Raw genomic sequence first — 17,890 nt, 5'->3', positions numbered from 1 at the left:
AAAAAAAAAAATCCTCGTAAACTTTCTTCCCGCCCTCCCCCGTAGATAACCTTCTGGGAATTAGAGCAAGTGGGTGAGTGGGACGTCTGGGCGGGGGAGAGCGGGCATTGTGTACTGGATTGGGGGGGGGATAATCTTGCTTGTAAAAGGACACAAGTGAAGGCGAAGTTTTCCGTAAAAATGACTCACATTCCCGAAAGATAGCGTCTGCTAGACAGAAGGAAAGCTGCCCCCCCCCCAGAGGAAAACACACACACACACAGGCAAATCGGCTTGGAACGGGACGAGTTACAGAATTTCTAATCCGCAGCTCTCGCCCCTCTCTCTTCACAGAGAAAAAAGGGAGTGTGCGCCTGATTCAGCCCTGACAAAGAATCACCCTGGCCAGGCGTGCGTGGAGCAAACCTCCCGTCCAGCTTCAGTTATAACCCCTCCCCACCCCACCACCTCCCAAAGATTACCGTCAGAAACCGTTACCCTTAAAATTTGCCCCCTAAAACGTTAACTACCCCGAAAATGCAGTACCCCTAGCATGTAGCCTCCTCTGCCTTCAAAACCCCCTTCCTTCGAACGCGCACCTAAAAAGCGGTTAATCCCAATATCCGCCCCGAAAGAAGCAACACTTTTAAGATTGAAACCCCCTCCCCCTCGCTTCCACAGTCAATCCCGGGAGAATTTCCCCTCTCCATTAAACTGTTAAGCGATATGAATATCGGCTTCCTCTTAACTTCCCCCCCCCCTCCCAAGTTTCGTCGTTGCAAACCTTCTGAAAAACGTTGGTGAAAAGTTTGGCAAGAAAGTTTCGCAAACTTTTCGAAAAGTCATTGGCGTTATCCGTGTGTGCAATGCGTGCTTCCCCCAGTTTCCTTCCCTTGCAGGCATCTCCAGGACAATTGTCCTGACTCCAGATTCCTTCCCTGGTAGACATTTCCAGCAAACACAATAGAAATCAATACCACACATCTGCAGGTTAATTTTCTTGCGGGCATTTACAGGGAAATAAAATGTAATAGAATTTTGGGCCGCATACATACTCGAGATTCGTTTCCTTGCGGGCATTTTCAGGAAAATGGACAAACAAATTAAGGGTTTTGGACCACTTATTTCGAGGTCCGTTTTCTCGCAGGCATTTACGGGAGAGAAAAATGAAGTTTCCGACTGAATTTGTCAACAATTATGCGGAAGACAGCGTGCAGATTTAAAAATAATAACCAGTTCTCTCAAAGTTTAACTACTGTATTATATTTTTTTTGGGGGGGGGGGCTAACACTCACCGATAGAGACTAACTTGATATTTTCCCGGTCCAAGAATTCCAGGCCCACCGACACGTTCTCCAGCTGCATCTGCCTGAAGTTGGGTCGCTGGTTAAACTTTCGGAACATCTTCTTCTGGCTGAGAACTTCCAGCAGGGCGATGAGGCGCAGCCCATCGCTCAGGTCTGTCTGTAAGTTGGCGATCCGCTTGTTCACACACTTGAGGTGCTCGTTGCACCAGCGGGTGAATGTGTTCTGCTGAATCTTCTTCCAGGGCGCGTCGTCCGCCAGGTCCTTCTCGGTGGCTGGCATCTCTCCGTCTGCCGCCGCCGCCGCCGCCGCTGGTGCCGCGGGCGAGCCCAGCTTTTGACTCGCGTTGCTCATGGTAAAGGCAGAGAGCGAGCGCTCGCAGTCTTGTTGCTGCCTGGGAGGAGACTGCGGTTAATGTTCGCGTCTTAAAGGGGCCGTGTTCTCCACTCCCCTCTACCCTCTCCTCCCTCCAACAACGTCCACTCTCCGCTCCATCCCCTCTGCCCTCGCCCCCTCCCTTTCTCTCCTCACTACTCGCCGCTCCCCCTTCCCTCACCGCTTCTCCCCCTCCCTTTCCATCTCTCCTCCTCTCTCTCCCTCTACCTCCTCTCCCCCTCCCTTCTCTCCTCTACCCTCCACTCATCCTCCCCCTCCCCTGCCCTCCTCTCACTTTCCTCTCTTTTCTCCCCTCTCCTCTCCCTTCCCTCCCCCTCTATCTTCTCTCCTCTTCTTTCCCTCCCTCCTCCCTCTTCCCACTACTCCCCTTCCCTCACTTCACTTATCTCCCTTCCCTCCCTTTCTCTCCCCCTCACCTCCTTTTCCCTACTCTCATCCGCTCACCCCTCCCTCCCCTCTTCTCCCTTTCCTCCCTCCCTCATCTCCCCTCCAATCCTCCCCTCCCCTCCTTTCACCCCTTCCCTTCCCCTCCCTCCCTACCCCTACCGTCTCATCTTCTCCCCTCCCTTGCCTCCCCCGCACACATCTCGCTGCAGACCCGGGCCATTGCAGGAGCTGTTGAACCAGGGAACCCACGGGGGGCCAGTCCCGGGGGTGAATTCGCCTAGCGCCTAACTCTTTACCCCACCCACTGACGATGTCTGACTGAATTACCAGCCTCCAAATCCGACCCAAAGGGAGAGGATGGAAGGGGTTAACGTCTCTGGGTTTTTCCTCGGGGGCGGGGGTGGCAGAGGGTTCAGTTCATTGGGGTTATGAGGACTATTAAGATGTCCCGGATCACTCAGAGGCGGCATTTTGACTCGAGGGGGCTGGGTGGCAGAATCTCCTGGTTTTAATTCGCACCGAGATCGCCTGCCAGAAAATCGGCCTCGAACAGTTTGCGCTGAATTGATGCCTCCGGCCCCGCGTTCAGCACCGGCTATACCTCCCCGTCCCCTCCCGTCCACCCTCTCCCCTCTCCCCCTCCTCTCCTCTCTCCCCGACCCTTCCCTCCCGTCTTCCCTGTCCTCTCCCCTCTCCCCCCTCCTCTCCTCCTCCTCTCCTCTCTCCCCGACCCTTCCCTCCCGTCCACCCTCTCCCTCCTCAGCCCAGGGAAATAGTCTCTCCACACTCCTCTCACTCCCGCTCTCTTGCCCCTCAAGCCCCCACTGTCTTCCCCTTCCTCTCACTCCCCCTTTCTTCCCTCCCCCTCCCCAATTCTTCTCTTTTCTCCACCTCTCCTTCCGTCTTCCCTGTCCTCTCCTCTCTCCCCCTCCTCTCCTCTCTCCCCGACCCTTCCCTCCCGTCTTCCTGTCCTCTCCCCTCTCCCCCTCCTCTCCTCCCGACCCTTCCCTCCCGTCTTCCCTGTCCTCTCCCCCTCCTCTCCTCTCTCCCCGACCCTTCCCTCCCGTCTTCCCTGTCCTCTCCCCTCTCCCCCTCCTCTCCTCTCTCCCCGACCCTTCCCTCCCGTCTTCCCTGTCCTCTCCCTCTCAACCCCTCCTCTCCTCTCTCCCCGACCCTTCCCTCCCGTCTTCCCTGTCCTCTCCCCTCTCCCCCTCCTCTCCTCTCTCCCCGACCCTTCCCTCCCGTCTTCCCTGTCCTCTCCTCTCTCCCCGACCTTCCCCCCCCGTCTTCCCTGTCCTCTCCTCTCTCCCCCTCCTCTCCTCTCTCCCCAACCCTTCCTCCCGTCTTCCCCCATTCTCTCCAAACCCTTCCCTCACTCACTCCCCTTCCCCTCTCCAACCCTTCCCCATTCTCTCTCCTCTGTCCTCTCCCCTCTCTCCCCAACCCTTCCTCATTCTCTCCTCACGCACTCCCCTTCCCTCCTTTCTCCTTCCCGCTCCCTCTCTCTTCCCCATCTCTACCCCTCACCTTCTTTCTGTTCTCCTTCACCCCCTCCCTCCTCGAAAGTTCACCCCTCCTTGCCCATTTCTCTCCCTCCCTCTGTCCCCACTCTCCCCTCGACTCGACATTCCCCTCCCCAATTCCTCCCTCCCTCTTTTAACACGACCCTCACACACGGTCCTCTCTCCCAGCACCCCCATTGTGGCACGCGGTGGACTCCTAGATCCGCTGGATTTGTTGGGAGGGGGAGCAGCTGGGGACGGCCTCTCCCAGTCGCGCAGCCCACCTGCCCGAGGAGGGAAGGGGTTGTGCAGAGGGTACATTGCAGTCACGCCACTTCAGGGCATTGCATCGCGGGCACACACACAGACCCTACCCTCACTGGAGTTTAGACGCATAAGGGAGGACCTCATTGAGACCTACCAAACACTGAGACGTGGATAGTGGGGAAGTCTCGGACCTGAGGGCACAGCCTCAGAATAGAGGGACGTCCATTTAGAACAGAGATGAGGAGGAATTTCTTCAGCCAGAGGGGTAGTGAATCTATGGAGGCCGAGTCACTCGGTGTTCTTAAAGCGGAGGTTGATAGATTCCCAGTGGGTCAGGGCGTCGGTTTACGGGGAGAAGGCGGGAGAACGGGGTTGAGAGGGATAGTATATCAGCCATGATGGAATGGCGGAGCAGACTCGATGGGCCGAATGGTCTAATTCTGCTTCTATGTCATAATCTTACCCCCGCCCCCCACAACCCTCTCCTCTACTGTGCACGTTCTTCTAACCGAGGGAGCTTCACGCGGCGGCTGGGCAGTGAGGAGGGAGCGCCGAGCTGCGGGAGAGGTGGGGTGCGAGTCAAGGAGGGAGCACTCCACACCGAGGAATGGGCAGTGAAATGGGAAAGACAGTGAGGGGGGCTATCGGCGAAAATGCTAACCAGAAGCCCCCCCCCCCCACCCACCCCGAGGGGGACACCAACTGAGAGACAAGTCTCCTCGGGGTCGGAATAAGACTCACTCCGCCGCAGGCGCCCAGCTGGCTGTGGGATCGTCCTGTGCTCAGAGGAATTGGACCATTCACCTGTCAATCGATAGCTCCCTCCGACTGCTGCCTGACTTCACTACGGCAAGAAGAAGCAGTGTCCGGACAAAGCGAGTTCTGAACACATCCCAAAATTCCAAGTTCCCACTGGACCAGACGTGACTAAGCCATGACTGTTCACATTCCAGAGATAATATTCACATGCTCTCAATCGGGGATGATAGCAGACCGTGCAAGAGTCTTTGCCCATTTAAGTCCATGCTGACTCGCTGTGTTGCCAGCACCCGTTCACCTTCCACTTACAGTAAAACAGATATTCCAACACTGGCTCGGACGGAGTGGAGGGAGCTTCACTCTGTGTCTGACCCCGGTGAGTGTGATGGGACGGTGTGGAGGGAGTTTCACTCTGTGTCTGACCCCGGGAGTGTGTGATGGGACGGTGTGGAGGGAGATTCACTCTGTGTCTGACCCCGGGAGTGTGTGATGGGACGGTGTGGAGGGAGTTTCACTCTGTGTCTGACCCCGGAAGTGTGTGATGGGACGGTGTAGAGGGAGATTCAGTCTGTGTCTGACCCCAGGAGTGTGTGATGGGACGGTGTGGAGGGAGATTCACTCTGTGTCTGACCCCGGGAGTGTGAGATGGGACGGTGTGGAGGGAGATTCACACTGTGTCTGACCCCGGGAGAGTGTGATGGGACGGTGTAGAGGGAGCTTCACTCTGTGTCTGACCCCGGGAGTGTGTGATGGGACGGTGTGGAGGGAGCTTCACTCTGTATCTGACCCCGGGAGTGAGTGATGGGACGGTGTGGAGGGAGTTTCAATCTGTGTCTGACCGCGGGAGTGTGTGATGGGACGGTGTGGAGGGAGTTTCAATCTGTGTCTGACCGCGGGAGTGTGTGATGGGACGGTGTGGACGGATCTTACTGTTACAATGAGGGTAGTGGGTTTTATCAGGTCATGATGACACTGTTACCTTTACACAAAAGATTGCAGAGCTGAGAGTGATGTATCACAGAGACCCCTAGGGGTACAGTTACAGAGTTTGTGAAAGAGGTTTCCATGCTGCCTTCGTCGGTGGGACTGTACAGGAGCTGAGTGGTGGCAATTTCATGCAGAGGGTTGGAGTAGCTGGTGGAGGGGTAGAGTTGGGACGTTGAAAGGGCATGTGCACAGCTCAGTGCATTGGGAAGTGCCGAGGGATTGAGGACCAGTGGATCTTCCTCAATTAGGACAAGTGGTCAGAATCAACACTGTGCAATACCAGATACAGTAACACAGACACTCCCCTCACTGTAACACCCCTCACCCCTCAGACACACCCTCACTGTAACACCCCTCACTGTAACACTCCTCACCCCTCAGACACTCCCTTCACTGTAACACCCCTCACCCCTCAGACACTCCCCTCACTGTAACACCCCTCACCCCTCAGACACACACCCTCACTGTAACACCCCTCACCCCTCAGACACACCCTCACTGTAACACTCCTCACCCTCACTGACACTCCCCACCCCTCACTGACACTCCCCACCCCTCACTGACACTCCCCCCACCCTTCACTGACACTTCCCTCACTGACACTACCCCCCACCCCTCACTAACACATCCCTCACTGACACTCCCCCCACCCCTCACTGACACTCCTCACCCCTCACTGACACTCCCCTCACCCCTCACTGACACTCCCCTCACCCCTCACTGACACACTCCTCACCCCTCACTGACACTCCCCCCACTCCTCACTGACAGTCCCCTCACCCCTCACAGACACACTCCTCACCCCTCACTGTCACTCCCCTCACCCCTCACTGACACTCCCCTCACCCCTCACTGACACTCCCCTCACTGTGACATTGACACACCCCTCACCCCTCACTGTGACACTGACATTCCCCACACCCCTCCACTGTGACACCGACACTCCCCTCACCCGTCACTGTGACACCGAGACTCCCCTCACCCGTCACCGTGACACCGACACTCCCCACTCCCCTCACCGTGACACCGACTCACCCCACACCCCTCACTGTGACACCGACACACCCCTCACCCCTCACTGTGACACTAACACACCCCACTCCCCTCACTGTGACACTGACACACCCCACTCCGCTCCGTGACACCGACACACCCCTCACCCCTCACTGTGACACCGACACACCCCTCACCCCTCACTGTGACACCGACACACCCCTCACCCCTCACGGTGACACCGCCACACCCCTCACCCCTCACCGTGACACCGACACACCCCAAACCCCTCACTGTGACACCGACACACCCCACACCCCTCACTGTGACACCGACACACCCCTCACCCCTCACTGTGACACCGACACACCCCTCACCCCTCACTGTGACACCGACACTCCCCTCACCCCTTCACCGTGACACCGACACTCCCCTCACTGTGACACCGACACACCCCCACACCCTCACCGTGACACCAACACACCCCTCACCCCTCACTGTGACACCGACACACCCCACTCCCCTCACCGTGACACTGACACAGCCCACACCCCTCACGGTGACACCGACACACCCCTCACCCCTCACCGTGACACCGACACTCCCTCACCCTCACTGTGACACCGACACTCCCCACACCCCTCACTGTGACACCGATAGACCCCTCACCCCTCACTGTGACACCGACACTCCCCTCACCCCTCACTGTGACACCGACACTCCCCACACCCCTCACTGTGACACCGACACACCCCTCACCCCTCACTGTGACACTGACACACCCCACTCCCCTCCGTGACACCTGACACACCCCCTCACCCCTCACTGTGACACCGACACACCCCACACCCCCCCCACGGTGACACCGACACACCCCACACCCCCCACGGTGACACCGCCACACCCCTCACCCCTCACTGTGACACCGACACACCCCACTCCCCTCACCGTGACACCGACACTCCCCTCACCCCTCACCGTGACACCGACACACCCCTCACCCCTCACTGTGACACCGACACACCCCACACCCCTCACTGTGACACCGACACTCCCCACACCACTCACTGTGACACCGGACACACCCCACACCCCCCACGGTGACACCGCCACACCCCTCACCCCTCACTGTGACACCGACACACCCCACACCCCCCACGGTGACACCGACACTCCCCACACCCCCCACGGTGACACCGCCACACCCCTCACCCCTCACTGTGACACCGACACACCCCACTCCCCTCACCGTGACACCGACACTCCCCTCACCCCTCACCGTGACACCGACACACCCCTCACCCCTCACTGTGACACCGACACACCCCCCACTCCCCTCACCGTGACACCGACACTCCCCTCACCCCTCACCGTGACACCGACACACCCCTCACCCCTCACTGTGACACTGACACACCCCCACTCCCCTCCGTGACACCCGACACACCCCTCACCCCTCACTGTGACACCGACACACCCCACACCCCCCACGGTGACACCGCCACACCCCACACCCCTCACTGTGACACTGACACACCCCACACCCCTCACTGTGACACCGACACACCCCTCACTGTGACACCGACACACCCCTCACCCCTCACTGTGACACTGACACACCCCTCACCCCTCACTGTGACACCGACACACCCCTCACCCCTCACCGTGACACCGACACACCCCTCACCCCTCACTGTGACACCGACACACCCCTCACCCCTCACTGTGACACCGACACACCCCACACCCCTCACCGTGACACCAACACACCCCTCACCCCTCACTGTGACACCGACACTCCCCACACCACTCACTGTGACACCGACACACCCCTCACCCCCTCACTGTGACACCGACACACCCCTCACCCCTCACTGTGACTCTGACAGACCCCTCACCCCTCACTGTGACACCGACACACCCCACACCCCACACCCCCCACGGTGACACCGCCACACCCCTCACCCCTCACTGTGACACCGACACACCCCACTCCCCTCACCGTGACACCGACACACCCCTCACCCCTCACTGTGACACCGACACACCCCACACCCCTCACCGTGACACCGACACACCCCTCACCCCTCACTGTGACACCGACACTCCCCTGACCCCTCACTGTGACACCGACACACCCCTCACCCCTCACCGTGACACCGACACACCCCCACACCCCTCACCGTGACACCAACACACCCCTCACCCCTCACTGTGACACCGACACACCCCACTCCCCCTCACCGTGACACTGACACAGCCCACACCCCTCACGGTGACACCGACACACCCCTCACCCCTCACTGTGACACCGACACTCCCCTCACCCCTCACCGTGACACCGACACTCCCCCACACTGTGACACCGACACTCCCCACACCCCTCACCGTAACACCGACACTGCCCCACACCCCTCACTGTGACACCGACACTCCCCACACCCCTCACTGTGACACCGACACTCCCCTCACCCCTCACCGTGACACCGACACTCCCCACACCCCTCACTGTGACACCGACACTCCCCTCACCCCTCACCGTGACACCGACACTCCCCACACCCCTCACCGTGACACTGACACAGCCCACCCCCCTCACGGTGACACCGACACACCCCTCACCCCTCACCGTGACACCGACACTCCCCTCACCGTGACACCGACACTCCCCACACCCCTCACTGTGACACCGACACTCCCCTCACCCCTCACTGTGACACCGACACTCCCATCACCCCTCACCGTGACACCGACACTCCCCACACCCCTCACTGTGACACCGACACTCCCCTCACCCCTCACTGTGACACCGACACTCCCCACACCCCTCACCGTGACACCGACACTCCCCACACCCCTCACTGTGACACCGACACTCCCCACACCACTCACTGTGACACCGACACACCCCTCACCCCTCACAGTGACACTGACACACCCCTCACCCCTCACTGTGACACCGACACACCCCACACCACTCACTGTGACACCGACACACCCCTCACCCCTCACTGTGACACCGACACACCCCTCACCCCTCACTGTGACACCGACACAACCCACACCCCTCAGATGATCCAGGGTTCTGAAAGTGGTGGCTGAAGAGATTGTGGAGGCATTAGTACTGATCTTTCAACAATCACCAGATCCTGAAGTGGTTCCGGAAGACTGGAAAATTGCAAATGTCACTCCACTCTTCAAGAAGGGGGAGAGGCAGAAGAAAGGAAATCATAGGCCAGTTAGCCTGAACTCAGAGGTTGGGAAGATGTTGGAGTCGATTGTTAAGGATGTGGTTTCAGGGTACTTGGAGGCACATGATAAAATAGTCTGTAGTCAGCACGGTTTCCTCAAGGGACAGTCTGCCTGAGAAATCTGTTGGAATTCTTTGAAGAAGTAACAAGCAGGATAGACAAAGGAGAATCTGTGGATGTTGTGTTCTTGGGTTTTCAGAAGGCCTTTGACAAGGTGCCACACGAGAGGCTGCTAAGCAAGCAATGAGCCCGTGGTATTACAGGAAAGATACTAGCAGTGGCAGATTGTCAGGAGGCAAAGAGTGGGATTAAAGGGAGCCTTTTCTGGCTGACTGCCAGTGACTAGCGGTGTTCCACAGGGGTCTGTGTTGGGACCGATCCTTTTTATGTAATGTGTCAATGATTTGGATGATGGAATTGATGGCTTTGGTGCAGAGCTTGCGGACGACGTGAAGACAGGCGGAGGGGCAGGTAGCTTTGAGGAAGCAGAGAGGCTGCAGAAGGACTCAGACAGATTAGAACGGGCAAACAAGTGGCAGACGGAATACGGTGTTGGTCACGCACTTTGGTAGGAATGAAAGTGTTGACTATATTCTAAATGGAGAGAAAAAACAAAACAAAAACTGAGGTGCAAAGGGATTTGGGAGTCTTTCTCAGGATTCCCTAAAGGTTCTCTGGTGAGAAACACAAATGCAATGTTAGCATTCATTTCGAGAGGACTGGAATATATATAATGTAATGTTGAGGCTGAATGAGGCACTGGGGAGGCCTCAGCAGTTTTGGGCTCCTTATCTCCGAAAGGATGTGCTGACACTGGAGAGGGTTCAAAGGAGGTTTACGAAAATGATTCCAGGATTAAAGGGCTTGTCGTACGAAGAGCGTCTGATGGCTCTGGGCCTGTATTCGCTCGCATTCAGAAGAATGAGGGAGACCTCATTGAAGCCTGTCGAATGGTGAAAGGCCTCGATAGAGTGGAGAGGATGTTTCCCACGGAGAGAGAGTCTAAGAGCAGAGGATACAGCCTCAGAATAGAGGGGTGTCCCTTTTAGAACGGAGGCGAAGAGGAATTTCTTTAGCCAGAGTGTGGTGAATGTGTGGGATTCTTTGCCACACAAATTGTGGAGGTCAGGTCTTTATTTAAGACAGAGGTTGATAGATCCGTGATTGGTCAGGGTACGGGGAGAAGGCAGGAGGCTGAGAGGAAAACTGGATCAGCCGCGATGAAATGGCAGAGCAGACAATGGGCCGAATGGCCTAATTCTGCTCCTGATTTCCGGCACTGCCCTGACTTGCGTGTCACGTAGAGAGCTGGGACGCAACGTCCACGGTTGGCCTCGCAAACGGACCTGCCTCGGGCCTCTCGTCCTCCCTGCCCGCCACCCCGGAGGTTTGCCAAGCATCGTTCCCCTCTCACTGTCTCATTTTAGACTCCCTACCCCGGGGAAATGTCTGATGACCGACATTATCTACGCATCCCCCTTCCCTTCGTGGAGGTTATAAGGTCACCCCCTCAGCCTCCTTTGTCCCAGGGAAAGGAAGTGCTTGAGATCTCCCTCAGTCCTCTAGATGAAAAACAGACCACATAGGGGTAGAATTATGCCATTCAGCCCATCGAGTACACTCCGCCAATTCATCACGGCTGGATCTGAGATCCCTTTCAACCCCGTACACCTGCCCTCTCACCATATCCCTTGATGCCCCGATCGGGGGTCTATCAACCTCTGCTTCAGCTATCCCCACGGCTCGTGGCTTCCATTTCAATCTGTGGCAGAGGCTTCCACAGATTCACCGCTCTTTTGCTTTTCCTTACCTCTTTTCTAAAAGGTCGCCCCTCAATGTTCAGGCTGCACCCCCTTACTTTCCGATACCCCTGCCGGAGGAAACACCCCCTCCACACCCACCCTATCTACTCCTTTCAACATTCAGTCGGTGTCACTGCATTCTTTTAAATTCCAGTGAGTGCAGGCCCAAATCTGCCAAGTGCGTCTCATATGTTAACCCCTTCATTCCCAGATACATTAAAGCGCCGTGCAGGCCCTTCGGCCCATAATGTTGTGCTGACCCTTTAACCTGCTCCAAGATCAGTCTTGAGCCCTGTGTCAGAATCAGGTTTATCATCACTCACAGATGTCGTGGAATAGTTTTTTTTTTGCGACGGCAGTATAGTGCGATACATAAAATTACTACAGTACCGAGCAAACTATATATATATATATGACTGCGACATTTGCCCTGTTCTGCAGGTCAGAGATAATAAAGCTGAAATTGGAATCCACCCAGATCATTTCATGATACCGAGCAATGCGCTACAACAAGCTAAAACAAAAAGAGAACGCGGAGTAATAACTCCACCCCAATCCCGGCTGCAAGGGGAGGAGGGTTGAGCATGGGGGCCGGCAACCCCTTCCATAAAAACTCACCCCTCCGAGGGGAAGCATCTTCGCCTGTACGGAACTGTGCAAAAAAATCTTCGGCGCACGTTGAAACAAATCTGTAAACTTGGAGCAGTGTGTGAAGTGTTCCTCACCTACCTGCGGGAAAGATGTAGCTACGGTCGAAAGAATAGAGGGAAAATTTACATTGCCAGGTCTGGAGGACCCGAGCTATCAGGAAAGATTGAATAGTTTAGGACTTCATTCCTTGGAATGTAGAAGATTGAGAGGAGATTTGATAGAGAGATACGGAATGATGATGGGTATAGATAGGGTAAACACAAGCAGACTTTTTTCCACTGAGGTTGGGCGGGACTACAACTCGAGGCCATTGGGTTAAGAGTGAAAAGTGAGAAGTTTATGGGAACGTGAGGGGAAACTTCTTCCCTCGGGGGGGGGGGGTGTGAGAGCGTGGAACGAGCTGCCAGCACCAAGAGGTGCATGCGAGCTCGATTTCAACATTTAAGAGAAGTTTGGATAGGTACATGGATAGTGGGGCTATGGTCCCGGGGCAGGTCAATGGGACTCGGCAGTTTAAATTGCTTGTCACAGACTAGAGGGGCCAAAGGGCCTGTTTTTGCACTGTACTCTTCAAAGACACTAAAGCAAAGACCCTTCCAGAATTAATGAAAAGTTTCTGTAAACAGCAGTAAACAGTAAAAAAACACAAATCAAAATTTGGTGTGACTACTCTGTGCCTTTAAAACTGCACCTGAGGTGTTTCATGCAGGTTTATAAGAAAATCAGCTGGTGGGTTGTTCCAAGCATCTTGGAGAATTTGTCACAATTCCTCTGCAGGTTTTGGCGGTCTTGCTGATTTCTGTCTCTCCAGGTAACCCCAGGCAGCCTGAATGATGTTAAGAAGGGGACTAGGTTCAGGACACACCATCTGAAAGCATTACAGATCTAGCGTGCCTAAGACTTTTGCAGAGTTCTGTATGAAACTATGAAATGAAAGCAGAAGCCACAGGACTCATCAAACTTCTGTTGTCCCAGGACAGCAGACTCTGTTGGGCTGCCTGTGGCCCAGTCAGGGTGTTTGGGGGTGGGGGGGGGGGAGGGAACAAGGAGAGGAGGAAGTCATTGTAAAGATGGGGAAGCTTTAGAGAGGGTGCAGAGGAGATTCACCAGGATGCTGCCTGGATTAGAGAGGGTGAAGAGGAGATTCATCAGGATGCTGCCTGGATTAGAGAGGGCGAAGAGGAGATTCACCAGGATAATGCCTGGATTAGAGAGGGTGCAGAGGAGATTCACAAGGACGCTGTCTGGATTAGAGAGGGCGCAGAGGAGATTCACCAGGATGTCACCTGGATTAGAGAGGGCGCAGAGGAGATTCACCAGGATGTCGCCTGGATTAGAGAGGGTGCAGAGGAGATTCACCAGGATGTCACCTGGATTAGAGAGGGTGCAGAGGAGATTCACCGGGATGCTGCCTGGATTAGAGAGCACGTCTTGTGAGGAATGAGCGAAGGCTTTTCTCTTTGAAGCCACAAACGGTGAGAAATGACCTGACAGAGATGTACAAGATAGAAAGAGGCACAGATCAAGTGGACAGCAAGAGTGGAAATGCCTCATATGAGGGGGACATAACTTTAAGGTGATTGGACAAAAGTTTAGGGGGAGATGTCAGAGGTAAGTTTTTTTTTATAAACAGAGTGGTGGTGGAGGCAGATACATTGGGGGCATTTGAGAGACTCTCAGATCGGTACATGACTGAAAGAAAAGTGCGAGGGAAGGGTTAGATTGACATTAGAGTAGGTGAAAGGGTCAGCAGGAGATAACGGGCCAAAGGGACTGATCTGGTCTATGCACACCGATAATACTATACGCCTCTGTCAGGTCTCCGGCGCGATAGAGAAAACAACCCATTCGTCCAACCTCTCCTCTCACCCTCTCTATCCCCGACAGCATCCTGGTGAATCTCAGCTGCACCCTCTCTAATCCAGACAGCATCCTGGTGAATCTCAGCTGCACCCTCTCTAATCCAGACAGCATCCTGGTGAATCTCCTCTGCACCCTCTCTAATCCAGGCAGCATCCTGGTGAACCTCCTCTGCACCATCTCTAATACAGGCGACATCCTGGTGAATCCCCTCTGCACCCTCTCTAATCCAGGCAGCATCTTCTTGAACCTTCTGCACCCTCAGTAATCCAGGCAGCATCCTGGTGAATCTCCTCTGCACCCACTCTAAACCAGGCGACATCCTGGTGAATCCCCTCTGCACCCTCTCTAATCCAGGCAGCATCCCAGTGAATCCCCTCTGCACCCTCTCTAATCCAGGCAGCATCCTGGTGAATTTCCTCTGCACCCTCTCTAATCCAGGCAGCATCCTGGTGAATTTCCTCTGCACCCTCTCTTATCCAGGCAGCATACTGGTGAATCTCCTCCGGACCCTCTCCAATCCAGACAGCATCCTCGTGAATCTCCTCTGCACCCTCTGAAATCCAGGCGACATCCTTGTGAATCTCCTCTGCACCCTCTCTAATCCAGGTGACATCCTGGTGAATCTCCTCTGCACCCTATCCAATCCAGGCGACATCCTGGTGAATCTCCTCTGCACCCTCTCCAATCCAGGCGACATCCTGGTGAATCTCCTCTGCACCCTCTCTAATCCAGGCAGCTTCCTGGTGAATCTCCTTCGCACCCTCTCTAATCCAGGCAGAATCCTGGTGAATCTCCTCTGCACACTCTCTAATCCAGGCAGCATCCTGGTGAATCTCCTCTGCACCCTCTCTAATCCAGGTGACATCCTGGTGAATCTGCTCTGCACCCTCTCTAATCCAGGTGACATCCTGGTGAATCTCCTCTGCACCCTCTCTAATCCAGGCAGCATCCTGGTGAATCTGCTCTGCACCCTCTCTAAGCCAGGCGACTTCCTGATGACTCTCCTCTGCACACTCTCTAATCCAGGCAGCATACTGGTGAATCTCCTCTGCACCCTCTCTAATCCAGGTGACATCCTGGTGAATCTCCACTTCACCCTCTCTAATCCAGACAGCATCCTGGTGAATCTCCTCTGCACCCTCTCTAATCCAGGCAGCATCCTGGTGAATCTGCTCTGCACCCTCTCTAAGCCAGGCGACTTCCTGATGACTCTCCTCTGCACACTCTCTAATCCAGGCAGCATACTGGTGAATCTCCTCTGCACCCTCTCTAATCCAGGTGACATCCTGGTGAATCTCCACTTCACCCTCTCTAATCCAGACAGCATCCTGGTGAATCTCCTCTGCACCCTCCCTAATCCAGTCAGCATCCTGGTGAATCTCCTCCGCACTCTCTCTAATCCAGACAGCATCCTGGTGAATCTCCTCTGCACCCTCTCTAATCCAGGTAGCATGCTGGTGAATCTCCTCTGCACCCTCTCTAATCCGGACGGCATCCTGGTGAATCTCCTCTGCACCCTCTCTAATCCAGGCAGTATCCTGGTGAATCTCCTCTGCACCCTCTCTAATCCAGGCAGCATCCTGGTGAATCTCCTCTGCACCCTCTCTAATCCAGGCGGCATCCTGGTGAATCTCCTCCACACCCTCTCTAATCCAGACAGCATCCTGGTGAATCTCCTCCGCACCCTCTCTAATCCAGACAGCATCCTGGTGAATCTCCTCCGCACCCTCTCTAATCCAGGCAGCATCCTGGTGAATCTCCTCTGCACCCTCTCTAATCCAGGCAGTATCCTGGTGAATCTCCTCTGCACCCTCTCTAATCCTGGCAGCATCCTGGTGAATCTCCTCTGCACCCTCTCTAATCCAGACAGCATCCTGGTGAATCTCCTCTGCACCCTCTCTAATCCAGGCGGCATCCTGGTGAATCTCCTCCACACCCTCTCTAATCCAGACAGCATCCTGGTGAATCTCCTCCGCACCCTCTCTAATCCAGACAGCATCCTGGTGAATCTCCTCCGCACCCTCTCTAATCCAGGCAGCATCCTGGTGAATCTCCTCTGCACCCTCTCTAATCCAGGCAGCTTCCTGGTGAATCTCCTTCGCACCCTCTCTAATCCAGGCAGAATCCTGGTGAATCTCCTCTGCACACTCTCTAATCCAGGCAGCATCCTGGTGAATCTCCTCTGCACCCTCTCTAATCCAGGTGACATCCTGGTGAATCTGCTCTGCACCCTCTCTAATCCAGGTGACATCCTGGTGAATCTCCTCTGCACCCTCTCTAATCCAGGCAGCATCCTGGTGAATCTGCTCTGCACCCTCTCTAAGCCAGGCGACTTCCTGATGACTCTCCTCTGCACACTCTCTAATCCAGGCAGCATACTGGTGAATCTCCTCTGCACCCTCTCTAATCCAGGTGACATCCTGGTGAATCTCCTCTTCACCCTCTCTAATCCAGACAGCATCCTGGTGAATCTCCTCCGCACCCTCTCTAATCCAGACAGCATCCTGGTGAATCTCCTCTGCACCCTCTCTAATCCAGGCAGCATCCTGGTGAACCTCCTCTGCACCATCTCTAATACAGGCGACATCCTGGTGAATCCCCTCTGCACCCTCTCTAATCCAGGCAGCATCTTCTTGAACCTTCTGCACCCTCAGTAATCCAGGCAGCATCCTGGTGAATCTCCTCTGCACCCACTCTAAACCAGGCGACATCCTGGTGAATCCCCTCTGCACCCTCTCTAATCCAGGCAGCATCCCAGTGAATCCCCTCTGCACCCTCTCTAATCCAGGCAGCATCCTGGTGAATTTCCTCTGCACCCTCTCTAATCCAGGCAGCATCCTGGTGAATTTCCTCTGCACCCTCTCTTATCCAGGCAGCATACTGGTGAATCTCCTCCGGACCCTCTCCAATCCAGACAGCATCCTCTTGAATCTCCTCTGCACCCTCTGAAATCCAGGCGACATCCTTGTGAATCTCCTCTGCACCCTCTCTAATCCAGGTGACATCCTGGTGAATCTCCTCTGCACCCTATCCAATCCAGGCGACATCCTGGTGAATCTCCTCTGCACCCTCTCCAATCCAGGCGACATCCTGGTGAATCTCCTCTGCACCCTCTCTAATCCAGGCAGCTTCCTGGTGAATCTCCTTCGCACCCTCTCTAATCCAGGCAGAATCCTGGTGAATCTCCTCTGCACACTCTCTAATCCAGGCAGCATCCTGGTGAATCTCCTCTGCACCCTCTCTAATCCAGGTGACATCCTGGTGAATCTGCTCTGCACCCTCTCTAATCCAGGTGACATCCTGGTGAATCTCCTCTGCACCCTCTCTAATCCAGGCAGCATCCTGGTGAATCTGCTCTGCACCCTCTCTAAGCCAGGCGACTTCCTGATGACTCTCCTCTGCACACTCTCTAATCCAGGCAGCATACTGGTGAATCTCCTCTGCACCCTCTCTAATCCAGGTGACATCCTGGTGAATCTCCACTTCACCCTCTCTAATCCAGACAGCATCCTGGTGAATCTCCTCTGCACCCTCCCTAATCCAGTCAGCATCCTGGTGAATCTCCTCCGCACTCTCTCTAATCCAGACAGCATCCTGGTGAATCTCCTCTGCACCCTCTCTAATCCAGGTAGCATGCTGGTGAATCTCCTCTGCACCCTCTCTAATCCGGACGGCATCCTGGTGAATCTCCTCTGCACCCTCTCTAATCCAGGCAGTATCCTGGTGAATCTCCTCTGCACCCTCTCTA

The 17,890-nt window shown here is 55.4% G+C and overlaps 1 protein-coding gene across 1 annotated transcript in view; it reads right to left on the bottom strand.

The window, feature by feature from the left end:
* Positions 1-17,890, bottom strand: part of LOC132385498 (filamin-A-like) — a 122,615-nt gene that overhangs the window by 89,344 nt on the left and 15,381 nt on the right. Inside the window, exon 2 of the mRNA XM_059957611.1 lies at positions 1,275-1,678. Coding sequence (XP_059813594.1) covers positions 1,275-1,638 — 364 coding nt within the window. The 5' untranslated portion in view covers positions 1,639-1,678. The remainder of the gene's footprint in view (positions 1-1,274; positions 1,679-17,890) is intronic.

Source organism: Hypanus sabinus (assembly GCF_030144855.1).
Source record: "Hypanus sabinus isolate sHypSab1 chromosome 24 unlocalized genomic scaffold, sHypSab1.hap1 SUPER_24_unloc_28, whole genome shotgun sequence".
NCBI classification, from domain to species: domain Eukaryota; kingdom Metazoa; phylum Chordata; class Chondrichthyes; order Myliobatiformes; family Dasyatidae; genus Hypanus; species Hypanus sabinus.
Note: the sequence above shows the minus strand (reverse complement) of the source record. Positions and strands in the feature narration are given on the sequence as shown.